The 16,550-nt window shown below is 36.4% G+C and overlaps 1 protein-coding gene across 1 annotated transcript in view; it reads right to left on the reverse strand.

Moving 5' to 3' along the window:
* SYNE1 (spectrin repeat containing, nuclear envelope 1) overlaps positions 1 to 16,550 on the reverse strand; it is a 258,380-nt gene that overhangs the window by 195,711 nt on the left and 46,119 nt on the right. The window contains 10 exon segments of the mRNA XM_009324159.1: positions 1 to 76; positions 609 to 836; positions 4,183 to 4,333; positions 7,216 to 7,376; positions 8,451 to 8,591; positions 9,883 to 10,059; positions 11,647 to 11,814; positions 13,947 to 14,111; positions 15,399 to 15,507; positions 15,778 to 15,986. The exon segment at positions 1 to 76 is cut by the window's left edge and continues 3 nt beyond it. Of these exon segments, the coding sequence (XP_009322434.1) occupies positions 1 to 76; positions 609 to 836; positions 4,183 to 4,333; positions 7,216 to 7,376; positions 8,451 to 8,591; positions 9,883 to 10,059; positions 11,647 to 11,814; positions 13,947 to 14,111; positions 15,399 to 15,507; positions 15,778 to 15,986 (1,585 nt within the window).

Below are 16,550 nucleotides of genomic sequence, written 5' to 3' on the forward strand. Positions count from 1 at the left end.
ATGTTGCTGCTGATGAGGAGCATGATGTGAGAGGCTCAGCTAGTTTAGCTTCAAATTCAGACACTGCCCGCTGCACCTGTGAAGAAAAGGCAAACCAGAGAGTCTAAAACCAACTGGAAATACATAAACGATGCTTTAAATAACGTCTTTTAAATATCTAGTGCTAAGAGAATATTATATCCTAAGCTTTTGTAGGGCTGACTGCCTTCTGAAGTTACAAGATGCTAACTGTGCTCAGGTCCTTGTGACCGGGGCAATAATAATATTTAAATTATTTTCCTTATGACCTACTAACAACGCAAGATTGAAGTTAAAGTGTTTATAAGAAGTATGGATGTGGTTTATTAGTGCAATATCCAGGAGAATCACAGGTTTTCTAAAAGACAGCATAATCTTTTGAGTGTGTATATTTTAGTGTCTTCCTGAACCTGCCTTTTAAGTCATTCAAAGCAAAAATTTACATACAGACGTCTTGCAATTACCTTACAAATCTACTCATATATTCTAGTCCATCCTATTATAATACGCATTTTATATGCAACTTTAGAAAAATAAAGAGTAATTCTATAAACTACTGCAAACAATCCGTTAGATTTTGCATTGTCTACCTGTTTAAGACTTTCTTCATATTTCTGCTGTGCTGATGCATTCCCTGTGATTGTTCCTTCCAGTCTCTGTGCATGATCTCTTAGCTCTTCCCAATACCTTTTGACCTGAGACAGTTTGGCTTTAATATGTGCACATTCTCCAGAGGTAACAAACTGGGAAAAAGACTCGGCTTCCTCTTCTAGTTTTGAGATTCCAGTTATTTTATCATCTATTTCTTTATTAATAACCTAAAATGTAAAGTAATAGTAAATAAAGAAGCACAATAGGGTTTTAGTTATCAGAATAGTATTTTCTACTTCCTTCTTTTACCTGAGCTACTAATATTCTTCATGAAAAAAGTAAATAAAAGGAGAGTTCATTGACCACTTGAAATAACTAGTTATAGAAGTCTTTAATATGCCCTGTAAATTCCCTCTTTCTTCTTGAAATTAGCACTGGAAAAGGTTTAAAAAACAGCCTGCCCTAAAAACAGCATCTATGAAGAGGAATTAGAATTGCCTGAGGTGCATATTTTCATAAGGAGACAAGATCGTTCATATTTTAGCATCTCTTACTTCACAGCAAATTAATACACAATTGTCTTAAAGTTTCAAAATAAATAGACGATGAAAATTGTAGGTGTATAACTGAAAACAATATTGTTAAGGAGCTGAACCCTAACAGTTGATTATTTGTGTTTAATAAGTTTTCAAGCACTTACAAAATAAAACATGCTATGATTTGAAAACCAATAAAGATTGTTTTCATTTTCTAATTTAAAATCCTATGGTATAATAAAGAATAAATTAAATTAGCTGATGAGGTAGGGTGAGCGTGCCCTCAGGCAGAGGATTAAATAAAGAACCACATTACAGTGTAAATAGGAAACCATGAAACAAGAATGATAATGGCCTTTGGTACTTTTCAGCTGTCTTCTACGTCAGTTAGTAAATGCATAAAGACAAACTAGCACTGGCTTTACATTTCAGCAGCTGCGTGACAGCAATGTCTCCTATTTTTTTTTGCACTTGTTTTTATTGCAAATTAGAGGCAAACCTGAAAGCTACAACATCCAAGACACAAACTTAGGGTGTTTCACATTCAGTGGCTATTTATTCAGTAAGCATTGGTGAACTTGGAAATAAGATTTTTTTCACAACAGAATTCTTTTAATTTTTGCTGATGTAGTATGTCCACGGAGCTCTTCTCAAAAGCAGTGAAAAATACTCATTGGAAGGGAATTGAAAGAGCCAAGAGCGCTCTTTGAAATTGAAATAGGCAATAGCATTCTCAGATATAAAAATGTTAAGATATGTATGTATGTAAGATCAACCAAAAACTTTCCTGAAAATGCACTCTCAAAAGCATAGAAAGTGCCCACCTTCTGCTATAATTGTGATAAAAATATGGTATCTTGCTTGCCATTAGAAAGCTCAGGAGTGGCTTACTGCAACATTCAGAGTCTAGAATTAGCAGGGTGAAAGTACAGAAAAAAATGTGGTGCTGTAAGCGTTTATAGTGTCTCTTTATGCAATATATTCTGAATTAATTCAGATTATAAAATATCTATCTTTTTTGCATGAGAATACGGTGCTGAGGAAGAATACTGGATTTGCGGCCCTGAAACTGAAATTATCTAACAATGCAGCAGATACAAATGAGGCAGCGTTTTTTTACTCCCACGCTATTCTGTTAAATTCACTCAGTTACATAAAAGAAGGTGGATAATTGAGGCCTTCAAACTCTCACTGAGTCTGCCACCGCTGGTAACTACTTGTGATAACTGTCATTTTGTCCACCAGGAATTTCTGAGAAATGCGTAGGTGAAAATCTGGCTCTGCTGAAGTCATTGGGGTTTTGCAATCAATGTATGATAATTACACTATGTATGATAATTACATTCAGCTGACCCCAGGTTTTTTATCTGGTCAGCCAAAGATATCAGGGAACACCACCATTTTTATTTTTTTTTTGGTGTATTTGCCTCATATTGCAATATTCCTTACTAATATGTTGTACTAGAAATTATGAACTAAGTATGCTGATTAGCATTGTGACACAGACTAACTCATCAGGAAACTCCCAACAAAACATAACAAATCCTTCAAAATCAGGCACAAAGCAATGCTGCTGAAGAAGACCTCCAGCTGTGTCCACATATCGGAGGTTAGATGACTCACTTCACGTATCACAGTTCATAAAGCTGGTTTGCTCATCTGAGTTACAGTGATGTACCCTAGGCTTTATCTGGAGGATTTTCTCTGCTTTGTGTCTGTTCACTCAGCCAATTATAAAAATTACCTGCTGACCATTTTCTTTCTGTCATGATGTTTAAATGAAGAGGGCTTATGTTGGCATTTTCAAAAACTTGCAATGCAGTGTAAAAGTTACCGTTTAGCTGCCTATTTAGCAAGGAACAGCCTTTCCGGGAAATTGGCTTGAATGGACTAGTAGGGCTTAACTGGGCTCCATTTGGACAGACAAAAGCTGTTGTCACACTGTAATGCAATATTCATATCATTTGATGCACTTGCTTTCTGTCTTAAACATTTGAATCATACCTACTAACTACTGAAAAATATGGCTACAGGACAGTGTGTGCCAGTGGAATAAATGCATCTATATCATTTCACAAGGAAACTTTCTGAATTGCTGTGGCGATGAAGCAAGAATTCAAGCATTGTTTTATTCTTCAATGATGAAATCAAGAGATTTTATTTATTTGGTGTATGTAAAGTTGTGATCAAATTAAGAACAGGAAAATCTGTTGATAAACTGTTCCTGTCACGTGAAGCACAGGCCTTACGGGATCCTTTGGAAATACTTAGTGTCAGCCTGGTCCGTGACTGCAAGCAGCGGCACACCTGCACACTTTCTGAAGAGCAAGTAGGTCACAGAACAAAGAAAATGGCAGCGTGCACTGTGTACTGAAAAACTCTGTCCCCTTAGAAACATGCAGTTTCAGAGAAGGTATGTTTCCATTTGTGGGAGGATATGAAGTCAGCCCTTGAAATGCAATGCTTGGAGACAATATGCACCTCAGTTAGCAATAAGAAACTAAACCACTATGTATCTACAGGAATGTACACAGAATTTAAGACTGTAAATATAATAGCAATAAATAGTATGTGGCTTTGCAAGCTACCAAGAGCAATAGTTTCTTTATTATTTCAGCATAAAAGATACATAAATCAAGTTATAACTTTATCTTGCAAGATTAAAATCAAGTTCTATATCCACTAGCTGATGTATGTTTTAAAATAAAAAGGCTTTATACACCTTGTATTTATGTAGCTATTTTGTACACCAGTTGAGATTACTCAAAAAATAAGAAGAGTATAAATTAAAAAATATTTTTAACATACACACAAAGGCTCCATATATGTAAACTAAACACTAACAGAGAAGGCAGCCTGTAAGAATTTTCCTTTAGTCTAGGTAAAACCTTACTGCTTGGTATATTTGTGTACAAAGCGTGCCATCATTACATCGTGGTAGTTTGGAAACGTGTAAAATGTCCGTTCTCCCATTTGGCCTCTAGCAAAATGACAGATAAATGGACTTTTAACGCTAAACATAACAAGAACTAATCACCTTGATTTGGCTGATCTGTATGTCCAAAGGAGATGATGATGTTTCCAAAGTTTCCAGTTCTTTCTCTTGTTCAGCTATCCAGATGGACAGAGCTTCAAAATTATTGCCAAAATGATCCCACTTGTTTTTCACCATTTCCATGCTTTTAATACTAAAATTAACCAAATTAATTAGAGAGAATAAACAGTTTAATATAATGAAGCTGCCCATATTCTTGCTAGAATAAAAATGTAACTTATTCAATCTACAGGAGGGTCATTTTAAAAACTCCTGGTTTTAGAGGACCAAGTTGTGTGCCTAAATTCAAACTTGGTTCTCTCCCAGACTGCACCCAAAGTCAAACAATTATATTAGCCATAGTGGGGACACTGAGAGGTGAAACAGGGTACAGCTTCATTCATCAGCTGTACATCAAGAATCTCATCATAGCAGGAAGAGAAAGGAAAAGTAACATAAATATGATTTCTATGAAATAATATGGAATTGAGATTACATCAGATATAAAAATCATATATATCAGATATAAAATCGAGATAACTGAGTCACAGATGTTAGTCATTTAGTTGCTACAAAAGAATGATTAAAACCACGTGTATTCTGGAGGTACATATGTTCACCAATGCTTGACCACTTTATTAAACTTGGGTTTTTATAGCAGCAATCTGCCCATCTTATAGGAATTTTGTGTTTTCTGAGGCAATGATTTCATATCAAGCCAAAGAGTCAACAACAGATATGACTCAACTACCTCAAAGTTCATAGATTTATATTCTTTGAAACATACATTATAGGTATGTTAAACAGAGAAGGATTACGCCTGATTCTTGTATATATTGGATAGCAAACAAAGCACCCTTTTTTTTTGTCACAAGTAAGAAGTCTAAGGCCCTTATAAGGTCTAACAGCATTAACATCCAGTATGAAAAGTTTCTGCTCCTTTCAAGTCATTGTAAAGAAACCACTGCTAATGTAGGCCCTACACACAGCTTGCAAAACATGCATTTTCTATTTCACTGAAAATATTAAAATCTCATCAGAAAAGTTCGAATATTACAAAATTCCAAAATACATTTTCCTTTTAAATATAGCCTTAAAAACCATTCCATGTTAAAAAGATTTTGTTTCTTTTCTCTCCCCCCCCCCTCATTAAAGCTAGAGGAAGCTTTAAGAAAAGATGTAGTCTAAAACGTAAAAATTGACCTTTTTATTTTTTCTTATTTATTTTCAAAATGAAAAAAAAATAGCAATGTCAACAGCCATTTACTGATAAGAATGTATTCAAATTCAAGTTACTTGCAGCAAAACGAAGTGCAAAAATATTTCACTCAAGTCCAGCCCAAGAAAATACAGCTGGAAATCAGAATTAAGGGACCAAATCAGCGGCACAGCATCACCTTTGTATCTGCCTTCCTTATAGTTTTAAGAAAGCCTCAGACTGTAAAGACTACAGTCCCAAACACACTGCACAGCTACGCATGATCTCCTTGGAAAACAGGTGTGCTAAGGATGCCTTGTAGCTGACTATGGAGGGCTGCTCAATCTTTCCTTTCCCTTTCCTGCTCACCGGCATAGTATGTACCACATGTATTTGGAACACCTTCACTTTAAATTACTCGGCCAAGATTTTTATTGATGATGCGAGTTACAATATAACCCTTACACACTGATTATATGTTCTGTAGATCCACTGTGAAGAGTTGTATATATTTGCATGTTTTGCAGAAGGGATTTATTTTTTTATTATCTGTCACAGTACCACAGACATTCTGTACAATCCATACATGCAACTAAAACCTATTTCATATCTACATTGAAAGGGGATATCAATGATGGCTTTCATTTAAAAACAGATGACTCTTAAAAAGGTGAATATTCATTGTTGGAAGGATGAATTTCTTGAATTGAAAAATCACACTAGTTTTCTCTCTAATATTGGAGAAAAAGATGTATAAACTGAAGTATTCAGTAAGATATGGTAGAATTTGACTGCATATCACTGTAATACTTCATATTGGAGAAAGTGTTATGTAAAAAAATTAGACCATCAACAATCAGAAAGTTACATCTGCTGCAGAGGCTAGTTATTCTGTTTTACAACTGTTCTTTTACATTGGGAAGAAAATGGCACCAAATTAAAGTCAGGTTAGCGTGACAATGGCCAACAGGGGAAAAAACCCGATATTGTGAGCATTGCCCTTTGCTCGTATTCAGATGGAGGTGGTGGTACCTGCTTAAACTTATACAGCAAATTATTCTACATAGTAATTCCAGTAAGACAACATAGAATTGGCACATATATCTATGACTTGTGTATCAGATCTAATATATGCAAAAATACTAATTTCATACACACATATAAATGTATGTGTCTATAGATAGAATAGCAACAGCTGAAGTTGAAGTTGAGTAACTTGAGTTCAATAACTGAGTTACTCACTTGAGAAAAGGGATGAAATTTTTACAAATACAAAAAGCTACAAATATTTACAGGATTTAACAACATTTTCTTGGAGTTTGAACTTTCAATTTTTAAAGAAAATTTGGCAAATGATGCCTTTGTTATTTGCAGCAGCAGAAGCAGATTCTGATATTGCCCATGAAATAAAATCTGGATATTCAGCTAAAATGAAGGCACTTCTTGACATTCCTATGGAGAAAGTGGAATACTGAAAACCGAGGCAAATACGGCAAATGTGCTGTTCTCATACTTGCACTGAGATTTTTCTTTCTAAAAAAGTCTAGTACCTCAAGAATGAGTTTAATTGTTCCTTCTTCACAAGACTGGGGATTAAAGAGAAGTGACAGGTTAAACATAACTAACAGTGGTTTTATAAACTATGTATTGTTAAACAAAGATTTTGTTTATTTGTACACACTCTTTTGACATATTTGGTACTATAACCTGGTTACTATGCCACGGCAAGCTGTAAATGACAGAGCTGATGAGACAACACAAAATGCTGACAAGGTATTCTAGAAATCTGATACAATCTTATAGTGGAGAATAAATATTAGGACTTGTTAAGAACATACTCTTCTTCAAGAGTAACTTCCACTTTTTTCACTTGTTCTTGGATTGATTTTGCCTGCTGTTGAAGGGACTGCTTGTTCTTTGAACCAAGCTGTATCTCAGAAGAATTCTTCACCAAATTCTCAGCCTGCACTGCCATTGCTTCAGTCTGTTTAGAAAGTTCCTGTAAGGATGCAAGACATTAATACAACTATAAACAGTTCAATATATTTACACAAAAAGTATTTTTCCTCAGTGTTTGTGGTTAGAAAAAGTATCTGTGTCCTATATGTATATTTGAATGCGTAAATAAATAAAAACAACCTCTGAAGGAAGTTATTTTCTTGTTGCATTTAAGAAATGTTCACTTGAGCAAACTAGCTTGAGTAAAATTTAGCAAGGGAGACTATATGTCCAAAAGTTTTTAACTCAGCCAATCAAAATTTATTCTATAGCTCTTCAATAAATTTATTTGTGAATTGTCGGACTAGGTGACCTTTAGAAGTCCCTTCCAACCCAAACTATTCTATGTTTCTATGATTCTATGATTACATGCATCTTTATTTAATCTTTAGATCCTACCCTTTACAGAGAGGATTTTGCAGTATCCTGTAGCTTGTAATCTCACTTTGTTTAACATCTATTTTCTGTCACAAATGGTAAACCCATACACCAGAACAATGGATGCTGAGCATAACCAAGATATGCATAATTCAGTACCAGATTCATCAAAGGGTAAAAACAGCATGAAAAGCATGGCACTCAGGAAAGCCAATCACTACTATTACTTCTGAATCAGTAAATAAAATGGGCTGGGGTAATTCTGTGTTGCTAAGGGCAAGTGGCATGTTATGGCTTATGTCCATATTGTAGAAGCTTCTCCTTTTTCACCTCGGGGCTAAAAGAGTGCTAGTTGGCACAGTCCACATAACCTTGCCAAAGAGCACACTATTGATGTTGATATGCCAGTGCTTGACACTGTTTAGCTTACTAGTATAGATGATTACTGAGCATAAAATGGGAAGTCCTCAAAATCATTTTACCTTCCATACGTGTGCTTCAGATGCAGACTTTGAGTAATTCTTCATGACCTTTTCATAAAATAACTTTTAACCTCTAAACAGTTTATGCAGTCTCTAATCTGTATACGCAATTTGCACCAGCATTAACATGCAAAGATTGAAGGCAATATGCTCGCTACATGTTAACATGCAAGGCGGAAAGATATCTCAGTTCCTGTATTTTACACAGTGAATACCTTTGTCTGATCCAGTTCTGAGGAGAGGCTCTCTAAACTGCTAAAGTTTAAGATACGTTCAAGTGCAGAGCTTGCTTGATTGAGATATTTTACTACTGTTTCTTTGTCCCTTTCAAACTGCTCCCATTTATTTATTGTGACCTACAAAAACAAACAAACAAACAAACCCAAAACAGGAACACAAACACAAAAAGATCAAAGGGGAGAAAAACGAATTTCATTGTAAGTTACTGAAGAAGAAAAAAGAAAAAGACCTGAGATAAAATAACAGTTTTTCCTGAAATGCCATCCACTCTACAGATGAAACTGTTCTGAACCCAATAAAAGAAAAGTTTTCCCTTGAATTTTCACTGATTCATACTGTGCTGTGCACCTTCTCTAAGGTGCCAGCAATATTTAAATCTTATATTTGAATGTCCTATAAGAAGTCTGAAGTAATAGATACAGATGCTTATGCTTATGGTGACAGGTAGTCAACAATATCTAAAAGATTTTCAAGTTCTCTAATGAAATAAATTATAGAAAATGGTAGAAGAAAATCCCTACTCATAGGAAACTCACACATAGGAATCTATTTGTTCTTTACTGATAATGTAAAATTTTGATTAACATACAGCATTTAATTACCAGTCACAAGAACTATGACAGTATAAACAAATATTTTCTTGGTTCCAAAGTAAAGCAAGGCCCTAGTTTGGACTTTATATATGGGATTCCTTAGAAAAAAATTGGCTTCAATAGTAAATTCTTACATTAAGAAGTTATTTGAGCTCTATCGACCATGTTTTTCATCTTGTGTTTTATCATGGAAATAGTTTTGATGACTTTAAACATTTGTGTGAAATAGTGGACAGCTGGATTACCATTCTGTTTAGAGAAATGCGAAGGACAACTCAGATGTGGGTGCAAAAAGCTGTAAATTCTAATCCCAGTTCAGTCAGTGATTAGTTATACAACCTGGAGCAATTAATTTGATTTCTCTGTGACTTTTTTCTTCCTTCTTTAAATTTAGGATGACAGCATGTATTTCACACAGTAGTTGTGAGGATTATATTTGCACAACATCAGGTGTTATTAATCTAATATCCAACCTAAAGACTCAATTAAAGGGCAATGCCATCTTTAGTAACCAGGGGAGACAGCCCACCTAATAATTAATTCACAGATAAATTATTTAAAATATCTATTATGACCAAATAGTTGAGACTTTTAAACACTTCCAGACAAAATGCTGTTTCTTTATTAATTAAGAGGTATCCAGCAGCTTCAAGCAGTTTTCATGGAGGTACTGATCATGAAAAACCCAAGGACCAAGACTCAGAGGTGAGAAAGTGAGCTCAGACTTTTTACATTAAAAAAATTGTTTTTTTACTAAGTTAAAAATACAAAAGAAGAAAGCACAGGTTTTTATTTCTATTTGCAAAGGACCCACCTGCAGTTGCTCTTCACGTTTCTCCACAGTCTGCTGCATGTTCTCCAATGTTCCTTCCAACTTTTGTAAATCCTCTTGCACTGTGCTGGGCAGTCCACCTTCAATCTGCAGCTGTTTAGCTTGGGAAATCTGCTGTTGCACATCTTGTCTCTTTGCACGGAGTCTCCTTGTCCTTTGCTAAAAAGATTCATCCAACAGGAATGATTAGACTTTTTAGCTCCTTTGGGAAACTGGCACAATGAAACCACCTTCTGCTTTTGCACGGGTATGCAATGGGAATAACAGACAAAGGGATAAACTGTGGCAAGTATTCTCGAGAGTCTCATATATGCATCAAGTATATGCCTTGGGTTCAAAATGTGTATACAGCTTTTGTGGCATACAAAGAGGAGAGAAAGAGTGACAGTATGGCCGTTTATCCAAAGCAGTATTTTAGAAAGCAGAAGCCCCAACAGTTGAGCAACTGCAGCAGTAGCCACAGGTGCATGTATTCCTCATGACTGCCTGGAAGCATCCAGGTCTGCTCTGCGCTCTTTGAGGCACAGGTTGGAGCCTCAGATTAATCAAAGCAATATATCAGCCTTCATTAGAGAGCAGTAGGGGGATGGCCAAGTTGCATAACTCTTTCTTTGATGCGTTTTGCTTTGTAGCACTATCAGAAACTCCTAAGACTACCTCCCCTCTCCTTTCCTAAATGCCTGACCCATTGCCAGCCTTGCTGGGTAAGCTCACAGCTCCCTGCTCAGTTCTACTGTGGGTACCTTCAGGTCTTTGTCAAAGTCTGTTTATACCTTAACAGACTCCATATCAAAAGAAGAAGAAGAGTCTGAGAACTCACGGAGAGGCTAACTATTCCTACTACCTCTACTATGATGGATAAGGAATGTAGAGTATTGAAAGAACAAATATGAACCTTAACATGTACAATAGCTTTTACAAACACCAAAGAGTTTAGATAAGACAGAGGTAAGACATAGTAGTGCCTGGTCAGACAATAAGACATGTCCGACCTTACAGAAATAGATGTTAATATAAAACACTTATATAATGCCCAAACATTGACAGTAAATTATTCTTATTCTTATTAGCTTTGAGCAGGCCTCAAAGTTAATTTCCCATATTTGGCCTTAAAACCCACGATTCGTGCTGTATGCAGCCCATATGATTTATTATTACTGTAGCCCGCAGATGTTTTGATCTATTATCGGTGCATAAAAAGCCTCCTGTTCTACTCCTGCAGACTGGAGGCCAATCTGTCACTGCAGTAGCTACCTAGAGGAGGAGATAAGGCTAGAGGTACACCTTCCCTCCAGCGTTTACAGTTGGGGCCACATCAAAGCTGCTGAAGTTGAGAAATTTCCAAAACCAGGATCAGGCCAAATTTACCATGATCAAATCTGACACGCAAACTTTCAAAAGGTAAAAAGAGAGAGACTACTTATTTGCAGAGTACGCTTACCCAAAATTTCAAGTAAATGAAGCCTGTTTTACAGGTGCTCTGTGCCCAAAAAACCCACGTGAAATAAAAAGATATTCAATAAAAGTTGAAAAACAAGTTCATCCTTGGGCATTAACATTTAAAAAATACTGAGTACTTTTTTCATCATAAGAAATCAATACTAGGCCATATGACACCATTTCCTTTATAACTTTTCCAAGTTTAAATATAAAGAGTTATGCTAATGGACATAACAAAATTTAGTAATTACATACATTCTGCCTTAAAAAAAAAAAATCAAATATGGCCATGACTAATTGCCCTACCTGATGATGAAGTAGTAGTTGCTGAGCTTGTAATAAACTTTCTGTATCCAGGATCTTTTCAGCCTCTGCTTGGGCTTCTTTAGAGTTGTTGATTAAGTCTTCAATTGCACTTTTAACTTCTTCTTTGTACTGGACACATTCTCCAACAGTGCCTAATGTCTTTTCAATCTACAATTATGGATAACTTTAAGTATTTCATGTTGAAAGGCACATCTATATTTTAAGGGCACATTTATATTTGGAATATTTTTTCAAAAAATATAGTAAGTTGTCTAAATTCAAACCATTTTTGTCTCCAGCGTTCTTAACAAACACCTTTAACTTTACATTGAAAGAGAGACTGTAGACTTAAAATGTGACCAAGGAGACCTTTGTCTTGTTTAGACATACTCCGTATTACATTGCCATACAGTAAATAGCTGTCTCCGACAGCCACTTATTGGTGACCACTTGGAAAATACAGATATTTACATAACAGGTGAGGTGGTGGATGCCCCATCCTTGGACGGGGCTCTGAGCAACCTGATCTAGTTGAAGATGTCCCTGCCCAGGGCAGGGGGGTTGGACTAGATGACCTTTAGAGGTCCTTTCCAACCCAAACTAGTCTATGATCCTATGATTCTATGAAAATACACGTTGTCCTCACCCTTGCAAGCTGACCCAGATTCCAAAACACCTGCGCTAGTCAACTCACAAAAAATCGTGCTGCCTTTAGGACCTTCTAGAGCAGTGCCCTGGTGAACCACAAATATATTAAAATGCCCTGTTACCCTGGTTTTATAGACCACAACATGCTTGTGGTGCAATATCCAGTCTCAGTTTGCAGAATTTTATAAAGAAAAAGATATATCTATTCAACATATCAGAAAGTTCTTCCCTCTACATGATTCAGCTAACAACTTGTAGCTGATTCTCAGTACAGGTTCTGTTCCTCAGACAGTTCCTGTGTTTTAAGGTTTTAATTGTCAAGTATTCTAGAACTAAGCAACTCCTTTCTTTTCTTCCTCTCTTCCTTTCTTTCTTTCCAGTCCATATTCACTTTGGAGGGTCATTCAGATTCAAGCCATTCTCTTTCCTGTTATGTAAATGTTTAGTATTTACTCTCCAGAAAACATTGCTGAACTCTGGAAATACCCAGTATCAGTCCTTGCCTAAACAGTCTCATCCATCTGGTTAACAAGCTGTAAATTTAGCTGTAAAGAGTATTCAGACTTCTAAGAATCAGCAGTCTCTTAACTACAGTATAAAGTGCCATTTAGATTATGCTTTTAAATTCAAAACAAGTTTAGATTCTAGTTCTTATTTTCCTTTTTTACCTTCATGAACCTGTGCTCCCCTGAGTTCTGACTTTTGGAGGAAACAAAAAGCAAAAGTACTTTAATAAAAAATAAAATAATAATAAAAAAAGATATTATCTTAAATTTTTTGCAGTCACTTGGAAGTCAGAACATTGGTTTCCCCAACTTTCCAAACACAGTTTTCACACCACAGAAGTTTAGAGAAGTTTCAATAAATACATGGAACTTTTATACATTTGGAACACCTACAAGGCCTCCACAAGAATCGACATTAACAATGGAATTTGAAGCCTAAACTCTTTCTCTATCCTGAACTCTTTTTTCAAATAGATCTGTTCCGCCTTCTAAGTGTAAGATGTTCTAAGTTTCTCCTGATCTTTCTTTTTACTGTGAAAACTGTGAAGCAGTAAATTCCCTGAGATCCCACAGAACTCAAGGGTTCAGTGGAGTCTAAGAGGTTTTGCTTATCAGTTAGAAACTTCCCATGATTTCAGCAGTTACAGTATCGTATTATCATTCAGACCTCAGAGAACTGCAGACTTTTCCTGCAAATTCAGTGCATGATAGACATCCTTAATGATTTGAAACTACCTCACAGTAGTTCCTTTATTATTTCAGCATAAAAGATACATAAATGAAGATTAAAGTCAAATTCTATATCCACTAGTTGATGTACAACACAGTTTTGCCAATGTTCACTAAAAGCTGGTTTTAGAAAACTATCTTTTGCCTCTAAAAATACTGACATTTTGATTCCAGAAACATTTACTATGAAGCTTTCCAGTCCTGCAAAGGGAAAAAGATCCATTGTCATAATGTAAGTATTTTTTGGCTGCTACTCTCAAAGCTTTGCTCCCCAGGGAGTACAAATGAGTTTTTCGTTGCTGAATGCTTGCAGTTTAATTAAAAAAACACAGCAGAGAACTTATGCTTGTGAAGCCATGATTGACATCATTTCATGTGACACTGAAATGGGGAGTTCTTGTGTCCCTCATACTGTACCTTAGCCAGCAAATCTAGGAGTCCCTTGAAGTCACTGGAAAGTTTACAAAGCTCATCCTCTGTCTTTTTGGCTTCCAAATCAGGACATACTGCGGTCAAAACAGCAAGTCTAGATTTCAGCCAGCTGTGATTTTCTCCTTGCTTGTTAATATGCTTCCTAATTTCCTATGGAAGAATCAAAATGTATTTTCTTCAAATAAACAAAATATATTAATGAGTGACATTCATGGCATCAGTTCAAAGATTAGTAGTGTAAACATGCTACCTTTGTTCTTATCTTGAAACACTATTTTTTATTTTGCATACATTTTTCTATTTGCATACCCTATATGATTCTGTTCCAGTCAATGGCTAGATTTTTGCATTTCCTCCACAGACTTTACTCCACTACTACTTATTAGACTGCTGTTTAATAAGTAGTAGTGGAGTACTTTTTCCTCACAAACTAACATTTTTACCTACAGATAGATAGATAGATAGATGGTAGATACCGTGTATATATTTTCCATATATTGACCAAATTTCTTAGTTACCATTTAAATCTTAAATGCTGACTTTCCCAAACATAAAATTTCATGTGATACAAGGTTTTGTGTATTTTTTTTCCTATTTAAACAGCTCTTTTTTTCCCTGTTTTCACTCAGTAGTCCATTTGTATCTTTGTGCCAGTGCTGATGAGAAGTTACCAGCAGTGAAACTGCATGAGTAAATGAGAATTTTTGGAGCAGAAGCACCCATTAAGCTAAAGGTCTATCTGCTTTATCAAGGTCATCCTAATTATGTTTCTTTGCACAGTTAGCCTCATAACCTACTCATGACTTTCACACAAACTCCTACAGTATGTCACATTCCTATTTTTTGCTCCTAGCATGTGAAACAAAAAAAAGAAATAAGGGTCAAGCTAGGTCCCAAGTGACACAATAAATTATTGCCTAAAACGAATTTAACCAAACAACCCAATCTTCAACTATTCTACCAATTCTGTTACCAATCACCAAACAAAAAGTGAATGGGAGAATATCTTTGCCTCCCCTGTTATACTACTGTAGAAGAGAATTTTTATTATAGAAGATTTCCCTAAATGTAAGACGGTAACTTGATCCTTCAAAAACCCCCAGTGCAGACATTTTGGCTTTTCTTTGCGCAGCATTTTTAACTGTGCATGCAGCAGGATGAGGGGCAAGTATTTATTCTATCTGCTTCTATATTTTGGATGTTCTGAATATATGGGTAAAGAGACCTGCCATTCTCTAAATTATTAAAAGTAGGAACTTCTGCCACACTTTGTTGCATGTGGAACTTTCTCCCGGAAACGTTTTTAAGATTACCAGGAATCAGCAGACCTACTATGGTCGCCATAGTAAAACAGTTGCACTACTTCAGAAAACAGTTTTATCCAGAGTCCCAGTAGCAATGACCGTAGCTTTGTTAGAATATAAGCCAAGGGCTCACCCCCACAGATGCTTTACATTGCTTGTATTTGGCAGTATCATTAACACTTTCCTTTATCTTCTTTAGCTCTCTTTCTGTTGACGAAATCCAATTTGCCAATTCAGAAAATCTGAAATAAAACATTACATAATGCAAAGCAAGGAAAAAAGTTACACAAAAATTGCCACCACCAAATGGTAACCTCTTAAATTTAAGCCAAAAATTATAAAATCCACTCAAAACCCCACTATAATTTGTGGAATTACTACATAAAGTATAGTTTTCTACTTGAAGCTAACAACACAGTATCATTCTTTACGTGGTACTGATCTACGACGACATTTAGAGGAGTGACCACACATAAGGCTCTACAACACCCAGCTAGCAATTGAGCCGACACCTGTTCTTATAGCCCTTCCAGGTGTCTGAGTGCTCTGTTAGCTTTACGTATGTGCTGTCTATCTGGGATTTGAGCTCCTTCAGGATTCGTTGGCTGCTTTCCAATGTAGCCCTCACTGGATCAGAAACTGGCAGTTTTTGGCACAGTTCTTCAATCCGTTGTAGCCTTTTCTCACACAGCTGGTAAGGTCCCTTGTCACCGAAGAACAACTGATGGGAGACAAAGCAGAAAATACAACAGAAATAGAATCATAGAATCATAGAATAGTTTGGGTTGGAAGGGACCTCGAAAGGTCATCTAGTCCAACGCCCCTGCCATGGGCAGGGACATCTTCAACTAGGCCAGGTTGCTCAGAGCCCCAGCCAAGCTGACCTTGAATGTTTCCAGGCATGGGGCATCCACCACCTCTCGGGGCAACCTGAGTGTTTCACCACCCTCAGCATAAAAATTTCTTCCTCCTATCTAGTCTAAATCTACGCCCCTTTAGTTTAAAGCTATTCCCCCTTGCCCTGTCGCAACAGGCCCTGCTAAAAAGTCTGCCGCCATCTTTTTTATAAGCCCCCTTTAAGTACTGAGAGGCTGCAATAAGGTCTCCCTGAAGCCTTCTCTTCTCCAGGCTGAACAACCCCAACTCTCTCAGCCTTTCTTCATCGGAGAGGTGTTCCATCCCCCTGATCATTTTCGTGGCCCTCTTCTGGACCCGCTCCGACAGGTCTGTGTCTTTCTTATGCTGAGGGCTCCAGAGCTGGACGCAGGACTCCAGGGGGGGTCTC

This window comes from Pygoscelis adeliae, unplaced genomic scaffold (assembly GCF_000699105.1).
Source record: "Pygoscelis adeliae isolate BGI_AS28 unplaced genomic scaffold, ASM69910v1 Scaffold105, whole genome shotgun sequence".
In the NCBI taxonomy this organism is placed as follows: domain Eukaryota; kingdom Metazoa; phylum Chordata; class Aves; order Sphenisciformes; family Spheniscidae; genus Pygoscelis; species Pygoscelis adeliae.